This window comes from Vulpes vulpes, chromosome 14 (genome assembly GCF_048418805.1).
Source record: "Vulpes vulpes isolate BD-2025 chromosome 14, VulVul3, whole genome shotgun sequence".
Taxonomy (NCBI): domain Eukaryota; kingdom Metazoa; phylum Chordata; class Mammalia; order Carnivora; family Canidae; genus Vulpes; species Vulpes vulpes.
This window is the reverse complement of record NC_132793.1, coordinates 44,749,707-44,771,908: the sequence shown is the minus strand read 5'-3', so window position 1 is coordinate 44,771,908 and position 22,202 is coordinate 44,749,707. Positions and strand designations below refer to the sequence as shown.

At 39.5% G+C, this 22,202-nt stretch overlaps 1 protein-coding gene across 9 annotated transcripts in view; it reads left to right on the top strand.

Moving 5' to 3' along the window:
* The window catches only part of RALGAPA2 (Ral GTPase activating protein catalytic subunit alpha 2), a 320,348-nt gene that overhangs the window by 184,314 nt on the left and 113,832 nt on the right, over window positions 1–22,202 (top strand). For all 9 annotated transcript variants that reach the window (XR_011996989.1, XR_011996990.1, XM_072736512.1 and 6 more), the window contains 6 exons: window positions 222–280; window positions 6,257–6,365; window positions 12,458–12,568; window positions 14,245–14,313; window positions 14,597–14,734; window positions 16,975–17,158. Coding sequence is in view for 7 of the 9 variants with exons in the window: in XM_072736512.1 (XP_072592613.1) it covers window positions 222–280; window positions 6,257–6,365; window positions 12,458–12,568; window positions 14,245–14,313; window positions 14,597–14,734; window positions 16,975–17,158 (670 nt within the window). In the remaining 2 variants the exon portion in view is untranslated. The remainder of the gene's footprint in view (window positions 1–221; window positions 281–6,256; window positions 6,366–12,457; window positions 12,569–14,244; window positions 14,314–14,596; window positions 14,735–16,974; window positions 17,159–22,202) is intronic.

Here is a 22,202-nt window from a genome sequence, read left to right as displayed (position 1 = left end):
TTCTCCAGGCTGGTTTACTTACCCAGGAGGCCCTGGCTAAGACCATCACCAGGCTGTTCCCCTGAGCCCTGTGTTTCCTTCCTCTCAGGTTCTCCCTGATGGGAGTCTTTCCAGAGCATCCTGGTCCATCAGTAACTCCTGACTGCCTGGAACACAGTCAGAACATGTGGGAAACCAACTACTAAACAAAGTTTTTATTTAACTTAATTTTGTGTTTTTAGCATTACCTCATAAATATTTTACTGAAGAATGCCACAGAGGAACCAAATGAATGTGCAAGGTAAATGTTGACTAAAAGGTAAACTATTTTAGGATTTTAAGATACATACAAATTTATGTGTAAACAGTTAATGTTTAAAAAAAACACTTCCACATTACTCATACACACATAAAAGGTATAGTAAGAATTATGTCAAGAAAATGCTTTATTTAATTTCTTTAAAGTGTGCCCTTATTAAGTGAAAACAGTAAGGTGCAGAAGATCATAGCATGCTACATTTTGTAGAATTAAAAAATAAGATTACAAATATATACATGTATCCTCTGTTATTTTTTAATGAAGAAGAAAATGGAAGGATAAACCGAAAACTTATAAAAATGGTATAATGTATAGGGTAGTAATTCTCAACCAGAGGTGATTTTGTACCCAGGGAGACATTTAGCAATGCCTGGAAATATTTTGGTTGCTTCTGCCAGGTGTCTGAGGTTGCTAGCAGTCTGTTACCAATATAGAGGTTTTCTGGGCCACCTACATAATAAATAGCTGCAACCGCCCTTTTAGCCCAAAGCTGGGAACAGTGGGCTAAAGCAGTGGAGGGGAACATCAGTTTCTCATCCTCTGCCTCTAACCTCAAGGTTGCCAGAAGCCCAGCTCAGCCTACTGCTGCCTCCAAGGACTCAGCTCCTGCCCTGCTCTCTCTCTAGCAGCCTACCAACCATCATTGCTTTGTTAGCTCTTTTGATGATTTTAAGGCTTTCTGGATTGGGGTGGGGTGGGGAGTGGTTTGCTTGTTCTTTGTTTTTTGTTTTGTTTTGTATTTTGACTAATTTCTTCAGTGGTCTTTGGTGGATAACTTAGTCTATATTTTCTAGTTTCCTGTTACCAGCAGCTATAAATTCATTATCAATTTGTTCATATTAGGGTACCTTGAATTTTGGTAATAAACTCTTGAATTTTGGAATAAACTCTAATTGCATTATACAGTACCAGATCTGACTTGACTAACATTCTGTTCAGGAAAGTTGCATTTATGTTTATGGCCTGTAATTTTCCTTCCCCATCCTGTCCTTGTCAGGCTTGATTCCAGAGTTAGATATTCTCACAGAATGAGTGAAGTATTGTTTCATTCTCTGTAGTTAGCAGAATTGTTGTAAAATTAGAGTTTGTACTCCTGTGTATTTAGACCTTGATGGTAAAACTATTCGGACCTGGTCATTTATTTATGAGAAGGTTAACCATTGACTTTCTTCCATGATTTTAGGAATATTAAGGTTTCTTTCTTTTTTTTTTTTTTTTTACAGCTTAGATAAACTAGTCTAGAACTCTGTCCATTCCATCTAAGTTTTGAAATATGCTGGTATACATGATGCCTTCATTACCCTCTTGCTGTCTAGTGTCTCTTTCATCCTGTAGCTATATACACTTCTTAATCCCTGACCTTATTGTATATTCTCTGATTTTTCTCAAGAGTCTTGCTAAAGATTTGTCACTTTTGTTAGTCTTTTTAAAGAACATACTTTTGTTTTTGTTCAGCCTCTTTATTCTAATTTGTTTTCATTCTCTACTTCCTGCTTTTTTCTTTCTTCCTTCTACTGTCATTACATTCTGTCATTTCTGCTCTTTTTTTATCAGTATATTAATTCTGATATCTTAATATAATAGTATCCTAATTCAGCATATTAACTCAACCTTTCTTCATTACAAATGTCAGCATTTAAATTTGTTTATTTCTAGGTGCTCTGTTGTCTGAGTTCTGTATGTTTTGATATGTAATATTTTCCACTACAGATTTCTTTCAGTTTCCATTATGATTCCTTCATTGAGTCATGATTTATTTAGAAATATATTAATTCCTAAGTATATAGTTATTTTTACTTATCTTTTTGTTACTGATGTCTTAAAGGCATCACAGATCAAATATGTTATCTGCCAAATGACAGTCTTTGAAATTATTGAGATTTGCTCCATGGTCCAATATATAGTCACGTTTTGCAAATGCCCTGTGTAGGCTTGAAAAACATGTATAGGGTAGCCCCCGTGGCTCAGCAGTTTAGCGCTGCCTTCAGCCCAGGGTGTGATCCTGGAGACCTGGGATGGAGTTCCGTGTCGGGCTCCCTGCAGTGGAGCCTGTTTCTCCCTCTGCCTGTGTCTCTGCCTCTCTCTCTCTCTCTCTCTCTCTCTCTCTCTGTATGTCTCTCATGAATAAATAAATAAAAGTCTTTAAAAAAATGTATATACCATTGCTTCAGTTGTTGGGTGTACTGCTCTAGATATGTGCATTCAATTAATATTTTAATCGTGTGTTTCAAATATTTTACATCCTTTCTAATTTTTTTCACAATCTTAATCATTTACTGGGGAAGATGTATTAAAGTCTCCCACTATTATGGTGCATCTATTTTACCTTGTATATCTGTCAGTCTTTGTTTTACATATTTTGAAGCTATATTAATAGCTGCATAGAAGTATAGAATTATCAAATCTCTATAGAGAATTATATCTCTTTTAATTTATGTACTGACCCTGTTTACTTCTAAGGATGATTTTTTTTTTTCTCTTAAAGACCACTTGTCTCATATCGATTCAGATATTTTAAAAGAATATTTTCTATCCTTTTAAATTTAACCTTTCTATATTCTTCTCTTTAAATGCCTTTGCAAAGGGGTACCTGGGTGGCTCAGTGGTTGAGCATCTGCCTTTGGCTCAGGTCATGATCTTGGGGTCCTGGGATCAAGTTCCACATTGGGGCTCCCTCTGCCTATGTCTCTGCCTCTCTCTGTGTGTCTCTCATGAATAAATAAGTAAAAATCCTTAAAAATAAAAAGAATGCCTTAGCAAAAATTGCAATTCTTTATTTTATATATTTATCATGTCTGATCTTGATCTTTTGACTGAATCTTTAGTTCATTTACATTTACTGCAATTACTGACACATTTGGATGTGTTTCTTTCATCTGCCTTCATACTTTGTTATTGGTCCTTCTCAGTATTCTCTCATTTTGTCCCTTTTATTGCCTTCATTTTTCCCCCTCTCCTTTTCTTCCTTCGTTTCTTTCAGATGATTTCCCCCCACATTCCATTTATTGTCTCTCTTTTTGTAGAAATCATAGACTCCGTTTTTTTAGACATTACCTTAGAAATTTTAATATGCATACTTGTCTTCCTAATTCTGGAATTGGTCTGTCTTTCCTCTCTTCCTGAACAATGCAATTTCCTTAGAATATATTCTTCTGATTTTATTCCTATATCACTGCAGCTGCTCCTGTTCTGTCTCTCTCCTCCACCTAATGTCTGAATGTTAGAGTGACTCGAGATTTAGGGCTGGTCCTCTTCTCCCTCTATGACTCTCCTAGATTCTCTTATTCATTGTAACCAGGCTTTAAATACCATTGAATTGTCGATACTGATGATACTGAATTTATTTGACTGGCCTCTTCTGTGAACTATTATATATATTCAGGCTTATGTATTAAGCTGTCTACTTGACATCTCAACTTGGATGTCTTAACACATGCAAAATTAACACAACCACTACTGAACCATTTAGTCTCCTGGCTGTCCCTCCAACTTCATCTCAGTAAAGGGCACCATCATCTACCCAGATTTTCAATCCAGAAACTTGGGAAAAATCCTTCAATTGTCCTTTTCATTTACCTATGACATTCAGACCTTTAACATGTCTTGGCAGTACCTTTCCCCCCATTTTTTCTTTACTGTAGGAAGCCAAATTTCTCTGTAGTGAAAAATGGAATAGAAATGTGTATGATGGGACACCTGAGTGGCTCAGTGATTGAGCATCTACCTTTGGCTCAGGGCAAGGTCCCAGAGTCCTGGGATAGAGTCCTTCATCAGGCTCCCCAAAGGGAGCCTTCTTCTCCCTCTGCCTATGTCTCTTCCTCTCTGTGTCTCCCGTGAATAAATAAATAAGATCTTAAAAAAAAAGAAATGTGTATGATATGCTCAGTCTTAATTAGCTGTGTATGAAACATGGAGTTAGTGAAATTTAGATCATGCAAGTGGATGTAAGGAGAAATATCAAGATTTCAAATAAATGGAGGCTAATTACAAGAGTCATGAGTGATAATATTATTAATAATTTAATTATTATTTTTATATATATATATAATAATTATAGTCATGAGTGATAATAATGTAGAAAAGTTAAGAAAAAAATACTAAGTTTCTGTTACATAAACCAGAGTGGTGTGAGATGGCAAAGTAGCAAATGGTCTCCAGAGAGTGTGTTGGCATATAAAGGAGAGTGAAGGTGGTACTGTCATTAGCTTAACAGAAAAGTCTTGAGAAATAGAACTCTTTTGGGATCACAAAGGACGTATTTGGAATACAGAGAACTTAACTCTGACAGAAACTGAAAGGCATAAGGAATAACTGAGAGTGTTAGAATAGTTAAGATGATAAATGGGGAATGTAAATGATAAATTTCAAAGAGAAAATGGTATTGAAGAGCTGCTTATAAACTAGTGTGGCTGCAAAACTCAAGGCAGATGAGAGTAGTTCACATTATGAAACCATTTTATGGATCAAAAATGTTCTCCAGTGTGCAAAGCTAATAGTTACGGGGTAATGGAGATGTTCCTAAGAAATGAGAGATCTTTGCTCTTAATGAATTATATTTAACAGATAGGTTAATGGGTTGTAAAAAAAAAAAAAGTGTACTTATATACACACATACATGCAAGCCTGCAAAAAAAGAGAGGCTCTTAAAGTGATAAAAATATGATTTAGCGTTTAATTCCATGTTGGATAGATTTTAGTAGGTTGAAAATCAGAGTCTGAGTTAATCTGGGGGAAAATAAAGAGGCTGTTCTGTGTCATACAGAACATGTGACAAACAGGTACAAACTAAGAATATAAAGTGCTTTTGTAGACTGAGAATAAGTGTTGGAATCAGGCAAGAGGTGACTGCTCAGTTGAGGGTTTGAACCATGTGGAGCTCCTGTATCATACTGATGTCAGAGAATCAAAAAAGACCACGTACACTTGTAAACTGGGCCACATACTTACCCTGAGTGCACTTTGGTAGGTGGCATAGTTTCCCAAGTGCTTTTAATAAACCTGTTGTGAAGCACTTAACCTGTCCTAATTTAAAGAGGCAAGAATCCAGTGAAACATGGTGGTTTTATTTATTTATTTTTTTAAACATGGTGGTTTTAAAGCCTCAAAATATATTAGTTTTAATTGCTGAATTATATTGAATGCAAAGAACTTTCATTGTGGAGAGCGGAGCAGTACGTTCAGTTTATTAGCTCTGGATATGACCTCTTCGTACAAAGAACAACATATACATATTATGGATAACATCTGGTTCTGAGTATAGGCTTGAAAACCCTCTTTTGTTCTGAAAGTGAACAGGTTTGGGAGCAAGTATTTTAATTTTATATGTGGGCATTCAGAAAAAATTAACAGGAATATGACTTTTTGATCATTGAGAAAGGTAGAATATATCAATTTCACAGAGAATTACCACTTAAAATTGATTTATAACTGAAAAAGGTAATTTTTAAAGGACTGTGCAACTTGAAGAAGGCTTTGTCTTAACATATTGCTTAAAAGCAGTAGCAGGGCAGCTGATTCTGACAGTTGTATTCAGGTATTCTTTATAATGAAATATGTAGTAGATGTGTATATTACTGTAAGGAAAACAATTAAAAACTCGGTTTCCAATCATTTTCTAAGATTCATGTTTTTGATTTTTCCTCAAAACTATCTTGAAGCAATACAATGTAATTAAAAATGTCAACAAAAATAATTGATATGTGCTCTGTGACTACTAACAGGAAATAGATCATTTATTTCATTAAATATTTAATTACTAACCAATATCAATATTTCTATGTGTCCTGAAAACTGGACTATTGATGGCTTCTTATCTTTTTCCTCAGGAAGACACTCTGTTAACATGTCTGTAATTTTGGCCATTTTGTAAAAAAGATTTAAAATACTTTGTCACTAGAAAATACCAAGAAAATATATTAAATTTTTTGAGTTTCCTTCCTTTTACTTCTTTTTCTAAAGATGCATTGCCATTTGCTCCCTTGGAGTCTGGATATGCGAAGAACTTGCACAGTGTACAAGCCATCCTCAGCTGAAAGAGGCTATCAACGTGATAGGTGTCACTTTGAAGGTATTACCGATTTGTGATATGTATTTGACAATAAACTGTATCCCAGATATTCAGCCCATTCTAGTTTGAATTAGCCCCATCGTTATTTTCCCCTACATGAGCGATTTTTAATCAAAAATTGTTTTTCTGAGAGCCATGTTGAACATTCTGTCAGGCTCCCAAGGGAGGCCACCAACAGCTGCTTCCCCATTGGTGGCTGCATCTTGGCCGACCATAGCCTGAGCATTTCTGGACCAAGCACCCTACAGCCATATGCGGTTCCTCTGATAGCTGGGCACTTTCTGTGGCAAGCAACACAACTGTCATCTGCTGGTAATAGTGACAAGAAAGTGGGATTTCATGTCCTGGCCTCCTCAGTAGGACCAGGAGAGACCTGATAGCTCCTAGTTAACAGCCCTAAATGCTCACTATCTGACTGGACCTTGGCACTTTTAGGATGGCTTTCTTCCTTTGCTTTCTTAATGAAAAGAAGAGCTGCCATTCACTGGACAGTCATACTGGGCCAGATTCATGATAAAGTCTCTATAATCTTCACAACAGCAGCTCTGCAAGGTAGATGGTACAGTTCCTATGTCACATCAGAGGAAAGCAAGGCCCAGAGAAATCAGGCCATGAGCCCACCGCCATGCAGGTATAAGTAATAGAACCTGCACCAAGAACAGATCCGTGTAACATGAGAAACAAAACCTTTATACATACTGCCACTTCCTACATCAGAGCTCAAATCCTGCCAGGTCCTTTTCTGGCTCCTGCTTAGAAATGGTGCTACTAATTAGCAGTGCTGTCATTATATCCCCTAATCCCTGCCAGGCACTGTGCTGGGGGTTTGTGGAAGTTCTTAGGTGTGAAGCAATTGTCCCATTTTACAGTAGAGGAACTGAAGTGCAGGAGAGCTAAGGACCCTCTCATTCCAGGCTCTAGAGTCTGGCTGAGCCAAAGTTCAAACTTCAAACTGTTCACCCGATACTGGCATCCAGGCTCAGGCCTGCACCTCTCTGCTGCCTGTCATGTGCTGCTGACCCTAGGACAGTCCTCACCAGGCCATTGACAAGCCCCTGTGCCACTCTTTGTGCTTCAGCCCACAGGATAAGCAGTTAGGGCCATCCGCAGCCCGTGGCTTGGCATCCAGCCCTCTGGTCGCACCTCTGCCTGCCTTTGCAGCCTGATTTCACGGCAACCCTCCTCACCCACTCCCCTTCCTCATCAACCTTGATGCCCTCTGACTGCCTGCTCTGTTGCCCTGTCCTGTCGTTCTGTCCTCCACAACACCCGGGGGTGCCAGTTATATCATGAAAGTTAGAAAAGCACTTGCTGCTGATCCCTGTGGCGAGGAAGAGCAAATTGATTGAATCAAGATATCACTTAGGAGCAGGGCACTGACCTTTATTGTTGCTTTTAATCCTTAAAACTACCATATGAAATGAAGGGTTACTGCCATCTTCACTTCACAGATGTGGAAAATAAGCTGATGGGGATGTAAAGAGTTGGCCAGAGTCAAACCCAAGACACCCTGGCTCCTTGTCTGGCCTTTTGCACAATTGCAAAAGCCATAGGAAGATAGTCATATATAACTATTAAAGTGGAAAAAAAAAAGTTGGATATCAATTATATATCTATGCAGAGTGTAATTTTTTTAATATCCTATTTTCTCAATTCTAAGATCTATTTTTCAAGTCTTAGTTTTTTCTTAAATCTATTAATATATATTGAACATGGTGTGTCTTTCCCACCTCTACCCCTTTCCTGGAAAAACTGTTAAGAATTCAGTGGTGTCTAAGAATGAAGGAGATATGTAGATATGTCTCTATAGCTATCCTTCTACCTGTAGTTGGTACTGTATGGCACTGTGTAGTATAGAAAGGAGATGGAAATTGATAACAAGAGTAGAAGGATATGAGGGCTTACATTTTCTCATTATAGTTCTCCACATTTTCAAACATGTCTTTAGTTTTTCTCTAAATGTAAGGAAAACAATAAGGCACCAGAAGAATGCCTGGAGCCCATAGTCCATGGGGGCCTCCCAGCACAGGGCAGGACTGCCCCATTGAAGCCTGCACCCCTGTAGATACTCTTGCTTGCCCCATGTTGGAAACTAAGAAGTTCGATGAAATCACTCCAGCTTGAATTGCTAAGAAATCAGAGAGCTAAGATGAGCCAAATCAGCCTCCCTTTTCCCATTAGGAATAGCAGAGGGAAACTCATGGATGGGACAGCTCCCTGCCTGCCTCTCTCTGAGGCCTGTGTTCCTGTGCCAGTTGGTACTGTTACCGAAGGAGATAAGAAGTGACCTAGCAGGGAAGGCATGGCCACTAAGAGCAATTCTAAGGAGAGGGGCCTCGAGACTCAGCTAGGAGGATGCCCAGCCCCAGCAGCACAGGGAGCCTGAGCCCTGGAAGGGCTTCCTGCCTTGTGGATTCCACATGGCTCTGGGCACCACTCTGCTGTGACCCTGCCTTCAGGAACACTTGTCAAGATTGACCTGAGTGTTCCCTTGGATGTGGGAAGGACATGGTCACAAAAAGCTGAAATGCTCCCCAGAGGGTATGAATGAAAACCAGCCTACAGCCTCAGCAATAAATGAGAGCAGTGCACTACACAGGCACCTGGAGAATTCCACCCAGCTAGTTGTGTCTGGTGGGGCAACAGGGGTGTTGGGGAGTATTCTAAGCCTGAACTGTAGTTACAGACTTAGGTGTCCCATCCAGGATGTGGGCCAAAGGCATTAGAGTGCCAGCTTCAGTTCTGGCTCAGGTGAGCTGCCAACCCTGCCTCCCAGGCAGCCCAGCCTGAGCCCCCACCCTCAGCCACACCTGCTGCTCCTTCTCTTACCCCATCTTAGGAGACATCATGGACAGTCTCCCCTTCCTCACCCCACCACCATCTTTAGCCGTAGAGTTCTGCTGCCCTAGGGCCATCCCTCACTGGGGCTGACTCCCTCTGCCAATAACTGAGCTTCCTGGTGCTCTGCAACCCCATGGTCCTAGTTTGGCCCCCACAGATCTGTCCTCCATACTGCCACCAGAGGAATCTATCTGCACGAGGCCTGACCAAGTCACCACAGAGTAGCATGGCATTCAGGGACATACACCAACAGGTCCCTGTCTGTTCCCAGGACTGTCAGTCTTTCAGAGTAGGGACTGTGTCTGCCCTGTTCATCTTGTGCCCTGTGGTTGTTGTTTGCTGTTGTTTTGGGGTTTGGGTTTTTTGTTTTTGCCTTTTTTTTTTTTTTGGCTTACACAACATGGGAATGTATTAGTTCATATAGCTGGAAAATACATGGGTATGGAAGAATTTGAGGTTGGTTGATCCAGGAGATTAATAGTGTCAACACTGATCTAATTGGCTGTTCTGCTCCATAGTCCACAGTGCCTTCATCTTAGGGTGGGATGTCTGTAGGGTTGGAGGATGTCTGCCAGTAGGAGTCAGGGTCCTCTGTGTCCTTGCTTATGTTCAGCAGGACTTCCATCACAGCGTTCTAGTAAAGGGTACTGAGACACATTAGCCACGGCTTCTCGCTCATCCATGTACCAAAGACTGAGGCTGGGAATAAAATCTTCTGATTGCTTTCAGCCAGTTCAGGCACATTCCTGGAGCTGGGAGAGAGGACTTGCACAGAAGAGGGAAGGCACCTAGAAAAAAAAAATCTACTATTAGTTAAGGAGAGAGAGGGGAATTGATACTGGCCAAGCAACTACATATGTACACTATAGAGAGCATCCAGGAGCAATCCCACTCTTCTAAGTGGGAAGAGGTGGTATATGAGTGGAGAAATTAATAATGAGAAGGAGCCAGGCAGTGTCTGGGGAAGGGGCACTCCAGGCAGAAGGAGCACCAAGTACAAAGGCCCTGAGGTAGAAATGAGTTGGTATATATTCAAAGATCAAGATGTTGGTGTATTGGAGTCCAGTGCAGTGTCAGGGCAGTATGGTGGCTGGTGCCTTGGTACTGTCAGTTTAGCCAAATCCGGACATTTCCCAGAATTTTTTCCCCTGTATGTTTGTATGTTTGTTTTTTGAGAGGATGAGGTTGATTACATTTTTTTTTTTTTTTTTGAGTATAGCTGCCACACAGTGTGATGTTAGTTTCAGGTGTACAACAGTTGATGAAACAACCTATACCTTCTGCCATCCCTACCACAAGTATAGCTACCATCTGTCACCATCAGTGCTGACATGTGGTCATTACTCCATGAGTATGTGCTGAGTGAGTACATGAGTGACTTATTCCCCCCGCATCCCCCACAGCATTCAGGTGTGATTAATCCCACCCCACTTGCATCCCTCCAGCCCAGCCTTGCCTGCCACAGTGCACTGTCCTTCTGCATTCTTCCAGGCTAAGCTCAACTCTCCCTCCCACCACAATGTGGCCTTTCTGCTGTCTGCCCCACCCTCACACTTCACCCCTCTCTCCCTAGAGGCTTGTTGTCTGCTCTATCATAGCTCTCATTTTCTCCTAGTCCTCTTGTGTGCTTCTAGCTTCTAGATTTAAGAGCCATGCCAGCCTTCTGGCTCCACCTTATGACTTGACCACTGTGATGCAGCAGAAACACATCCAGTACCTACTTGTGTTCTTAACTCCTTCAGTTCCATCTTCACCTCAAACTCACCATGTGTCACTCCTCAGAGGGCTTTGCAACGCATTAGAAATATAATGGTGAGCAAGATGTGGAAAAATTAAACACACGAAAGAATAGGCAGACAAGTACAAAAGATCAGCTTGATAGCTGTTAATTCCATAAGGAAATTATAAGAGGGAAAAAGGATGAAGCTGAAGAGCTGGCGCAGGTGGGCTGCCACTCCTCTGGATGGGCATGGGGGCCTCATTGAGGAGACATTTTAGTGCCATGGTCTGTAAGATGTGGCAGTGTCAGCTACCTGCAGACCTGGGGAATGACTGTCCCAGGTAAAAGGAGCAAGTACAGAGGCCCTGGGGCAGAAGCAAGCCAGAGTGCTTGAGGGATTGAAAGGAGCCATTGAGCATAAGGTCATCTGAAGCCTAGAGGCCCCCTCTGAAGAGTGCCTTGAGCACAGATATTCATGCCTCGGGTGTACTTTGCACCTATCAGGAAGGGACAGTCAGGAAGTGTTTATTCTATAGAATTCAAATTAATCCCCTTTGCCTCACCTTCTTTCTTGTTCTGTGTGTTTACATTGAGATGCTAAATGTTGACTTTTCTGTGTCTCTGTGGTGCTGAGGTCAATTGATATCTGTTTCATGTGACTTGGAGCTCCTGGTATGGAAATAACTAAGCTTCATATCAAGAGGTTTCCCTAAACAGGGACCCAAAATCAGTGACAAGCCTTTCTTCTCTAGATAATGAGGTATGGATAGCAGTGTAGCCCCAGGCTCTGGCCAGGGAGAGAGGCACAGGGTGTCTTCAACTATTTCATCCACCCCAGCCAGTGGACCTTGTAGGTACCATCCCTCCTCATTAACATACCATCTAACAAGAAATGGGAGCATCCAGTGTGACCTTGGACACACACCAGACTCTGAAAACATATTCAAAGTAATTGAATACACCATAACGTATGAATTATGTTCTCATAGTCCCCAAAGTTTCACATTTCTTAGTACATTACACATGTGGGTTCAATTTAATTTTGTAATATAGAAAGTCACTTGATTAGTCCCCATTTATCCAAGTGTAAAATGAAGATCACATCTACCTGGCAGAGCTGTTAATGAAGATTTATCAATGAGAAAATGAGGAAAATTTTTGTAAAGGTCCAGCGCATAGGGAATACTTAGTAATGTACTACATTTTAATTTCCTCTAATTGTCAAAATTATGATTTATGTGATCTGCATGAGGCATTTGAAATCACTGTTTTAATTTTCATATAACTGAATGACAGCTACTTGTTTCTCTAGAATGTTAATACAACTAGTCTGGCTGGACAAGAGACAGTTACAGGATGGTGATCATCTACAAACTACCTGGTACCAGGACACATTTTTCAAACAATTAATGCCAAACAAGGAAATGTATCCCTAAACATTGCTGGAAAGAAATACCTATTCTTTTCTTCCTAGGACAAGAATACATGTTAAGTTCAGTCCTTTAGTTGGGGGTTTTGTTTCCTTTTATAGTTTTCTAACAAAATCGTGGCTCAGGTGGCCTGTGATGTTCTTCAGTTGCTGGTTTCCTACTGGGAAAAGCTTCTGATGTTTGAAACCTCTCTGCCTCGGAAAATTGCTGAAGTAAGTCTTTTCCTGTAATGCTAAAACATAAGCATTTCCCTCTTATATTCGGTATTCGGTATTTAATTACAGATACTCAAATGATTGTTCAAGAACCGTCTGTTATGTTGCTATATGAGTCATTCATTTTAAGACTAAATCGCACTGGCTCTTCTCAGCTGTGATTTCAGGCACTACGTAAAGAAGCCACCAGTGTTCCAGGGTAGTCTTACACTTGGGAAGTTTGAAAGGCAGACATGACCACAACAAAGAGACCTTTTGTAGATTGAGCTTCATTCATTTAGAGTAATTTGGATGGTGCTAACAAGGAGAAGGCAGCTGGTTATGATGCCCTCTGAGCAGGGCGGGGGGCGGGGGGGACCTTTTGTAGGAAACAGGAGTCTCTCCCACACTGAAGCCCCGGATCACGCTTTTTGCCATTGCGTGACTACCCAGCTGGAATGAGATTACTACTGGAATACCCTCTGGGGGTGGTAATTGGTAGGAGACAGGGACAGAAGGAGCGGGAAGAATCGTCCCAGTGATAATATCCTGGAGGTCGGTTACATCTGAGGATGCTTGTTGTGCACAGGCATGTACCCTCCTCACCTCTGTAGGTGCCTGCATATAAGGCCCATCCATTCCTGTCAGTTTTTAAAGCTACACTTTTTAAAGCATGTCCTGTTCTTCATACATCCAGTGGTAACTCATCAAGGAAATTTGATTTGTCTCTTTGTGCTGTTACAGGGAGAGAATAAGTGATTCTGATTTATTTTCTCTCAGGCCTAGACAGACTTCACCAGTGAGATCACTTTGTTCTCTCAGAGACCTTAGGTGACCTAGAGTGGAACAGAGCCCTGGACACAGGAATATGTGATGCTGCAAGTTGTAAAGTTGTATTGTAGGGCAACTGTGTTTAGTTGGCCCTTGAACAACACAGGTTTGAATTGCAGAAGTCCATTTATATGTGGGTTGTTTTGGATAAATATAGTAGAGGACTGTAAATATATTTTATGATTTTCTTGACATTTTTGTTTCTCTAGCTTGCTTTATTATAAAAACACAGCATAAAATACATATAACATACAAAATATGTGTCGATCCACTGTTTATGTTACTGACAAGGCTTCCAGCCACTAGTAGGCTATTAGTAGTTAAATTTGGCAGGAGTCAAAAGTTATACATGGATTTTTAAATTTTTTTTACTGTGCAGGTTCAGGGAGGTCAGCACCCCTAATCCCCAAATTGTTCAAAGATCACTTATAGTTTATCATCAAAAGAGGAATGCCTTTGAGAATGCAAGAGGTGCTTTTATACCAGGACAACAGATGGAGACCTGGATGGTTTATAAGAAAATCAAATGGAAACATTTTCATAGTTCTTTTTGAAAATATTTTTTACTTTCATAGTATAAAGTGTGGATGATGAAGGGAATTGAGTGACCACACAGAGAGAAATGTCCCTTCATCAGGGGCTCCCAGTTTCAGCACCAGCAGAGTGGAATGGAGACTAGACATGGCTCTATCACTTTTTCCAATTTTCAGGATCACAGGCAACTCAGCTTTTTATCACCTTCCCCTAGTGAGTTGACACTAAGCTGGGTTTAGTGCACGGCTATCTTGGGACTCTTATCATATGGTTTCCCAAACTATTGCTATGCTCTATTTCATTATGGATTTGATTTATCTTTTATACAGATCCTTGTGGCCACAATTGCTTTTCTTTTACCAAGTGCAGAGTACTCTTCGGTGGAAACAGATAAGAAGGTAGGTGGCACATCTGCTAAGTTTTTTCCAGAGTTTGTTTGGTTTTTTAACATAAGGCAAAATGATAAATAATGTCATACGTAGAGATATCCTTTATGATATTCTTCTGTATTGGTCCTAATGGTCTTCCCTGTGAAAATTATATTTATTCATTTATTTCTTTTGCATTTTTGTACCTACCAAATAATTATTATTGTGCAGAGACAGTTCTGTTGTTTGCTATTACATGTAGTGAAGTTTGAAATTCTGCAATGTGCGGTACTGGGCCTGTTTCCTCTTCCAGTTTATTGTGTCCTTGCTACTCTGCCTTTTGGATTGGTGCATGGCATTGCCAGTGAACACCCTTCTCCACCCAGTGTCCACGGTGGCCCTGGAGGAGCAGCATGCATCCAGAGCTCCTTTGCTGGATTATATCTATAGGGTGAGTCTCCATTTGAGCTTCAAGGACATAGAGTATAGACTTAAGCATCACAGAATTGCCAAAATATGTTCTACATGTTTATTTATTTAACTATACCCTTTTGAAAAGCATATATGGGGGCTCAATCATTTTAAAAGAAATGAATAATTTAAGGAGTGAAAACAGAGCAGGTATTATTGTAGAGATAAAATGGTTACCAAATAAAAGCCTACAATTTCACATGACTGCCATCTTTAAACAACTGTAGTTTGACCATCACCACCCCCCTCAGTTTTCATGTGATATGGTCTATCTGTACTTAATTTTAAAAAGAACTGTTTATATTATAGGAATATTTATAAGCCTTAGTTTGACAAAATCCGTTCATCAAAGGAAGAAAAAAGTATAAAGGTCTCAGTAATCTCTTTGCTTCAAAAGATCTTAAGAAATAAATTAAGGAAATATATCACATTACAATATTAGTGTCATCATTTTTATAGTATTTAAAATATTAGAATATCACCTCCTACTGATGCCTAGGTGTGATATTTGCTCTGGACCCTTTGTATTATCCTTCCATATTGGCTTTATAGTCCCTCCTGTGAAAGCCTTACTTATGAATTTAGCACTGTGTATCCATTGAATAATTACTAGAGACAGTCTTGTTTATTTTTTTTAGTAACACACCTTTACTAATAACCTTTAAAAAATATTGCAACTCATTAATTTATTACTGTGTTGCCTTATTTTAAAATGTGTTAAATACAAAAAAAGATAATATGGTTGAAATTCAACTATAAAGTATTATTGTATTTTTAAATGGTTTCTTTAGTGATCAAAATTTTAATAACTCTGTTAGGATTAATTAGATACTCCTGTCATCTTTGTGGCTTATAAACCTATGTGAGCCCTGGCTCAGTCAAGTAAAGTAGCCACAGTCACTTAAATTTATCTCTTTTCTAGTATTTCTTTTCTTAATAGATTTCTTTTAAAATTGTTTTACCAATAAAAAAGTTACCTCCTAGTTAACACAATTCACAAATTTATTGAATAACGTTATTGTACTTTTATTTTATTTATTTATTTATTTATTTATTTATTTATTTATTTATATTAATGAGAGATAGAGAGAGGCAGAGACACAGGCAGAGGAAGAAGCAGGCTCCATTCAGGGAGCCCAATGTGGGACTCGATCCCGGGTCTCCAGGATCACGCCTGGGCCAAAGGCAGGCGCTAAACCGCTGAGCCATCCAGGGATCCCCCATTAGTGTATTTTTATTTTATTTTTTATTTTTTATTTTTTTTTTTTAATTTTTATTTATTTATGATAGTCACAGAGAGAGAGAGAGAGAGGCAGAGACACAGGCAGAGGGAGAAGCAGGCTCCATGCACCAGGAGCCCGACGCGGGATTCGATCCCGGGTCTCCAGGATCGCGCCCTGGGCCAAAGGCAGGCGCCAAACCGCTGCGCCACCCAGGGATCCCCATTAGTGTATTTTTAAAAGAAGCTTTGTATTAAAGTATAATATGCATCCAGAAAACAGCATCAATCATAAGTGAGAGGTTGATGAATTTTTACAAAGTGAACACACCTGTGAAACCAGATCCCAGCTGCAGAAACTGAATGTTCTTGGTATCCCAGAAACCCCCATCATGCCTCCCTACTAGTCACTATCTCCATTCACATACTTGGGGTAACCACCAATCTGTCTAACAGTATAGATCGTTTTTGTACTTCGTATAGCTGGAATTACACAGTGTATGCTTCTGTGTCTGATGTCCTTCACTCAACATTATTTCTGAAGGAGTCATTCATACTATTGTGAATAGCTGTAGATTTTTCACTCATTGCTATTTAGTATTACACAGTGAAAATAAGCCCATGATTTATATATCTATTCTATTGTTGGTAGAAATTTGGGCGGTAGAGTTTGGGACCATAAAAAGAAGTTCTATGAATATTCTGATGGACCACAGCAGGACTTAGGTGTGTACAACCACCCAGAAGGGTGGCAAAATAAGCACTTTTTAACCTTCACTTTCCTTTTGTCTTGAGCATATATTTATTGGCATTGATGTAGAAGGAGCAAAATAAATTTGCAGATAGCAAGATGTTTTAGAATGGAAGGGATTCTATGTCTTTTTAGGTATTACCAAGCCTATCAAGTATTACCTACCTTCTAAATGCTGTTGTAGTTTGGCAGATTGTCAGGGAACAGGTTAGTTGCATCCCTGGAACATATTCCCTTCTGTTTTTCACAGGTTCTACACTGCTGTGTTTGTGGCTCAAGCACATACACCCAACAGAGTCACTATACACTGACCCTAGCCGACCTGTCATCCCCAGATTATGACCCCTTCCTACCACTGGCGAATGTGAAGAATTCAGAACCAGTCCAATATCATGCATCAGCAGATTTGGGCAACCTGCTCACAGTTGAAGAAGGTAAGATTCTTCAGAATATTAATTCTCATGGGTGAGAATAGGAAAGATTATAGCCTTTGGTCCATGCTTGTTGTGTTATTTTTAAAAATATAGTTGTTTCTGGTTTCTAGACTCCTTTGTGATAGCAAATTCTGCCTTCCTAGTTTTTCTTTTTCTGTTTCTTCACCTCCTCTCTCTTTTCTCATCTTAGTTGAATTTTGTATTTAGGACTTATATGTCTCAGACCTATGAGACCCACAGAAAAAAAGCTCATTTTATATCTCAGGAATTTTACATGCAACTGGAGAGACAGAATTAATGTAGGTGTACTGTTTGTGGAACAGTAGCACCTAGGAGCTTCCCCTGGGGAAGGGCCTAAGTCAGACAATAGAAGGATGGGCAGACTATGAAAGGATCTAGTCGAGGGTTACAGGCTAAGAGAGCATCGTAAAGAGAGAGGTGGGGATTTACATGCCTCAGTTTGAGGGTCATTCTGCTAATGGCATAGGGACCATTTTAGAATGTGCATATTGTCAGGATTAGGGACTGCTGTATGTCTTCCTCAACCACCCTTCTTCCTGAAATTATAAGAGCCTATCTCTGGGCCTTGAAATGTGAGTCCAAAGGTAGGTATATCATCTGTATATGTGAAATGATGGCATAGAACCAAACACACATACACACACAGTGTATATAAAACTAGTAAACTCTGAATATTGATGAATCATATCAATGTCAAAATTTCCTGATTGTGATACTGTACTATACTATGCTATGTAAGGTAGTACCAAGGAAGTGAAGGATATTTGCAAACTCTCTGTGTTATTTCTTATAAGTGCATGTGAATATTCAGTTGTCTCTAAGTTAAAAGTAAAAAAAAAAAAAAAAAAATGTGGGTGTGGAGTGTTAGATCATCCATAAAAATGTTACAGACTCTGCAAGTTAAAACCTAGGCACAAGGATGGAAACTTGGGGGTAAAGACCCTTTAAGAAAAAGGAATGAGGGAATGTCACCAGGAAAGAAAAGTCATGGAAAAAAACAAGAAAGAATCCATGCCGAGAAGTCAAGGTAAGAAAGGGGAAAAGGAGCCATGGAAGGTCCTTGGTGGTGCTAGGTGCTTCAAAAACATCAGATAGGGTGGGGCCGAAGCAGGAGCTGTTTTATTTCCCAACTAAGCATTTGGTGGCGAGTTTTGCTGAGTACTTTAGGTATGGGTCGTTAGTCTATAGCTAGATAGGCTGAGCATGTGATTTGGGGATCACTTTTCGGAACCCTGAGACCTTCTTCTTGTAGGGCCTTGGTGGACAAAGGAAAGATAGTACCCAGGTGAGGGCACAGAGTCCAGGGTGATGCTTGCAAGACTGCAGAGTCTGGAGTATGGTTTAGGCCAAGAGGAAGGGGACAGGTGAGGTGATGATGAAGAGGACAGAAGTGGGGCACGAGTCAGGGGCAAAGGCTCTGGAATTGGCCAGTCCTGATTTTATAGGTTGAGCATCTGAGGTGAAGGGATTTTCCCAAGGGTACATAAATCAGAAGTAATAGAGGTGAAGTTTGAATTGAAGGTGTAATAACCAAGTTTCAGGAATATCATAGTATTTACTCTGAGATTTTTTCCACTGAGTAGACTAAAGATTTAACTTTTAGTTGTGCTGGTGGACAGTACATGGCACACTTTATTACTGTCCTCCCAATTGACCTCCATTTGCTTAATCATTTAGTGGTCTTTCTGGACTTCCACTCTTTTAGATTGCAGTATTTTCTTGATTCCACCCCCCCACCATGGTTATTAAATTCAAACCATATCTTATCAAAATGACCATTGATCAATTTCTTTTGTTGGTTCCTACCACGCAGTTTATGTCTTTGAAGGAAAGTAACTTACTTTTTCTGAAAGTCATTAATTTAGACTCATTGCACATGGCTATCCCTAAAATAAGTTCACCATACATTATGACTTGTCACTTGAAAATAGCAGAAAATTGAAAGGTTAGTGCAAAATGAAAAACCTAAAAATGCACATTTAAATTTTGGTACCACCTTGCTTTTGATGTACAACAGTCTTCGGCTATATTCTCCAGAAAACCTCAGGACCTTATGCAGGAACTATGTCCTAACAGTTCTGTAGTACTAAAAATAACTTTGAACTTTGGTGGCAAAGGAGTTTTAAAATTCACTAACATTCTAATAAAAAAGCAAAGCAGCTTAAAAATATATTGGCATGCACAGACACTCTTGGTGAGTGGGTACACCCTCTTAAGAGTGAGAGGAAAATTAAAGATGATAGCTGAAGTCTTTTTTTTTTCTCATTCAGTGTCATCATTCATCACCAAACTATTTTTTCTCACGTTTCTGGGAAACAATATTATATTTTTATCTAATATTTTCAAGTGACTCTTTCATACAGTATTGCCTACTATTTGATATAAATACTTTCTTTCAAATAGTTACAGGGAATAGACACATTCAGTTACCTACAGCTGAGGTGGCTGCTGGCCCAGCTCAAGGAATAGCCACTGATGGTATGCACAGGTGCTCAGATTTCTCATTATTAATGCCTAATTGCTTTAAAAAGAAGGAAAGAGGATCATCTGGGTAGCTCAGTTGGTTAAGTGGCTGCCTTCAGCTCGGGTCATGATCCCAGGGTCCTAAGATGGAGCCCTACAGCCAGCTTCCTGCTCAGCAAGGAGCCTGCTTCTCCTTCCCCCTCTGTTGCTCCCTCTGCTTGTGTGTGTTCTTTGGTGCTCTCTGTCAAATAAATAAAATCTTAAAAAAAATAATAAGGAAAGAGGGGAGTTTTAAAAACTAAAGATTGAAAGACTAAAATTACAAAGACAAACTAAAATTACTGCTTTTCTATTTTATCGCTAAATTTAGCAAAATAGGATAAATATTTGGATTATATTTTTTCATAGTTTGTAGAAGTTATGAGATTGTTTTCTCATCAATGGAGTCTAGATTTTCTCTTTATTTTGTTTTTAATTTTCATTTATTTATGATAGTCACACACAGAGAGAGAGAGAGAGAGAGGGAGAAGCAGGCTCCATGCACCGGGAGTGCGACGTGGGATTCGTGGGATTCGATCCCGGGTCTCCAGGATCGCGCCCTGGGCCAAAGGCAGGCACTAAACCACTGTGCCACCCAGGGATCCCTTTTCTCTTTATTTTTTAAGGGAACCACAGGCAATTGATGCAGCTGAAGGCTGCCAGGGAAAAACAATTTTGACTTCACAAATATTCCCTTTCCTTATTCTTAATACCAAAGATATTTAGAATTTTTACTGGGTGTGTTCTGGTCTATGACTTGATTAGTGTGACTCCAGTTAATTTCCCATTGTAGAATTCAAACACATTCATTAAAATACAAATCTTTCTGTATCTCAAATTGAAAGCACAATCTACATAGGTAAAAGCAGAAGAAAGTTGGTTTTCTAGTAGTAATTGTGTGCTTTGGGCTTCACCAAATCAGACCTTTGTCATTAGTTCATAGCCTGCTCCATCATGTCATCACCCCACTGGGTCTTACACCATATTCCTCTGAACCTCCAGCTGGCCATGCTTTTGTTGTTTGGGGCATTAACATTTCTGACAGAGTGTATATTCATATGGAATGATAAGCATGAATAAAAAGCATCTGTAACTTTTGAAAAAGTTAATATGGACACAAAAGCAAAGGCATTCATAACTGTGATTTCAGGGGAATTAGTTGAGGTATTTAAATTTCTCAGCTGTATGGAAATCATACGCTCTTGTACGAGGGTCAGAAAGGAGAATTTAATGTCAGAGATGGATGTACATGACCTCTGCCTATGAAAACTGAAGTATTCATGTGAAATTTTATTTTACATTATTGAATACAGCAATTTCTTATTCACAGAATAGTAAGAATTAAGAAGAAATTCAAGAAAAGTCAGGATAATCTGTTCATCAGTCATCACACCGAATTTTTTACATTCTAGGATTTGATAGTTTCTTGCTAGGTTTATACATCGTGGTATAATTGATGTTGTATAGGTAAATCCATTGAATTGTTAATGTCTGAGAGGGAAGGTGTTTAGCATCAGAAAGCATAATTTATAGTTATTTGTATTTAAATATCAGATTTTTCTGTTGTGAATTTAGAAATCAAGTATTTCCTAAACCTTTAAGCCCAAAGTGTAAATCTTACCGTATTTAAATATCTAGTGATATTTTTTGTTGAAGTTTAAAACTTTCGTTTTCACTTGTACTTGGATTAATACATAGTTCTTTTCTAACTTTGGCAGATTACAATTTCCCTGACCATGCTGAAGCTTAAGTGGTTGTTTCATTATATGCTTACAGATTATTTCTCTGCTTCTCCCTTATACCTCCAGCATTTCACCGAGCCCACCTTTACATGCTAGTGTCTGTCTTTCTACATATTTGAAGCCTTAAAAAAAAAATTTTTTTTTTTTTAAGATTTTATGTATACATGAAAGACACACAGAGAAAGGCAGAGACATAGGCAGAGGGAGAAGCAGGCTCCTCCCTGCAGGGAGCCTGATGTGGGACTTGATTCCGGACCTTGGGATCAGGCCCTGAGTCAAAGGCAGACACTTAACCACTGAGCCACCCAGGTGCCCCTGAAGCCTTAAAAATTGTGTAAGTCAGTTGCCCTTGGGCATTTTATCATCAACTGCAAATTCAGTTAAAGCCTATTTCCATGAGTTAATTAATATATCAGATTCTGTTAAATATTTAAAATTCCCAATCAACAAAACATACATTCTTGCAAAGAATGCCAACTGCTTTGAATCCATCTACCAAGGCTTGATTGATTCCTATAGCAGAATCTGCCTTTACCCTGGTGAGGGGAGTGTAGGGTAACCCCTGGGGCCTGGACCCCCAGCCCACCACCATTCCCACCAGATCCTCTCCAGCTATAGGTTTCCAACTCCCAGAACTTCCTTAACCACCAGCCCTTCCAGGACAGGAAACTTTCTCTTGTTTACTGCTGTATCTCCAGATTTTTAAGTATCCCTTTCAGAACGAGATCTTTGTGAAAGTTGGTTCTTTTAGTAATCTATTTAAATTGTACTTTTATTCA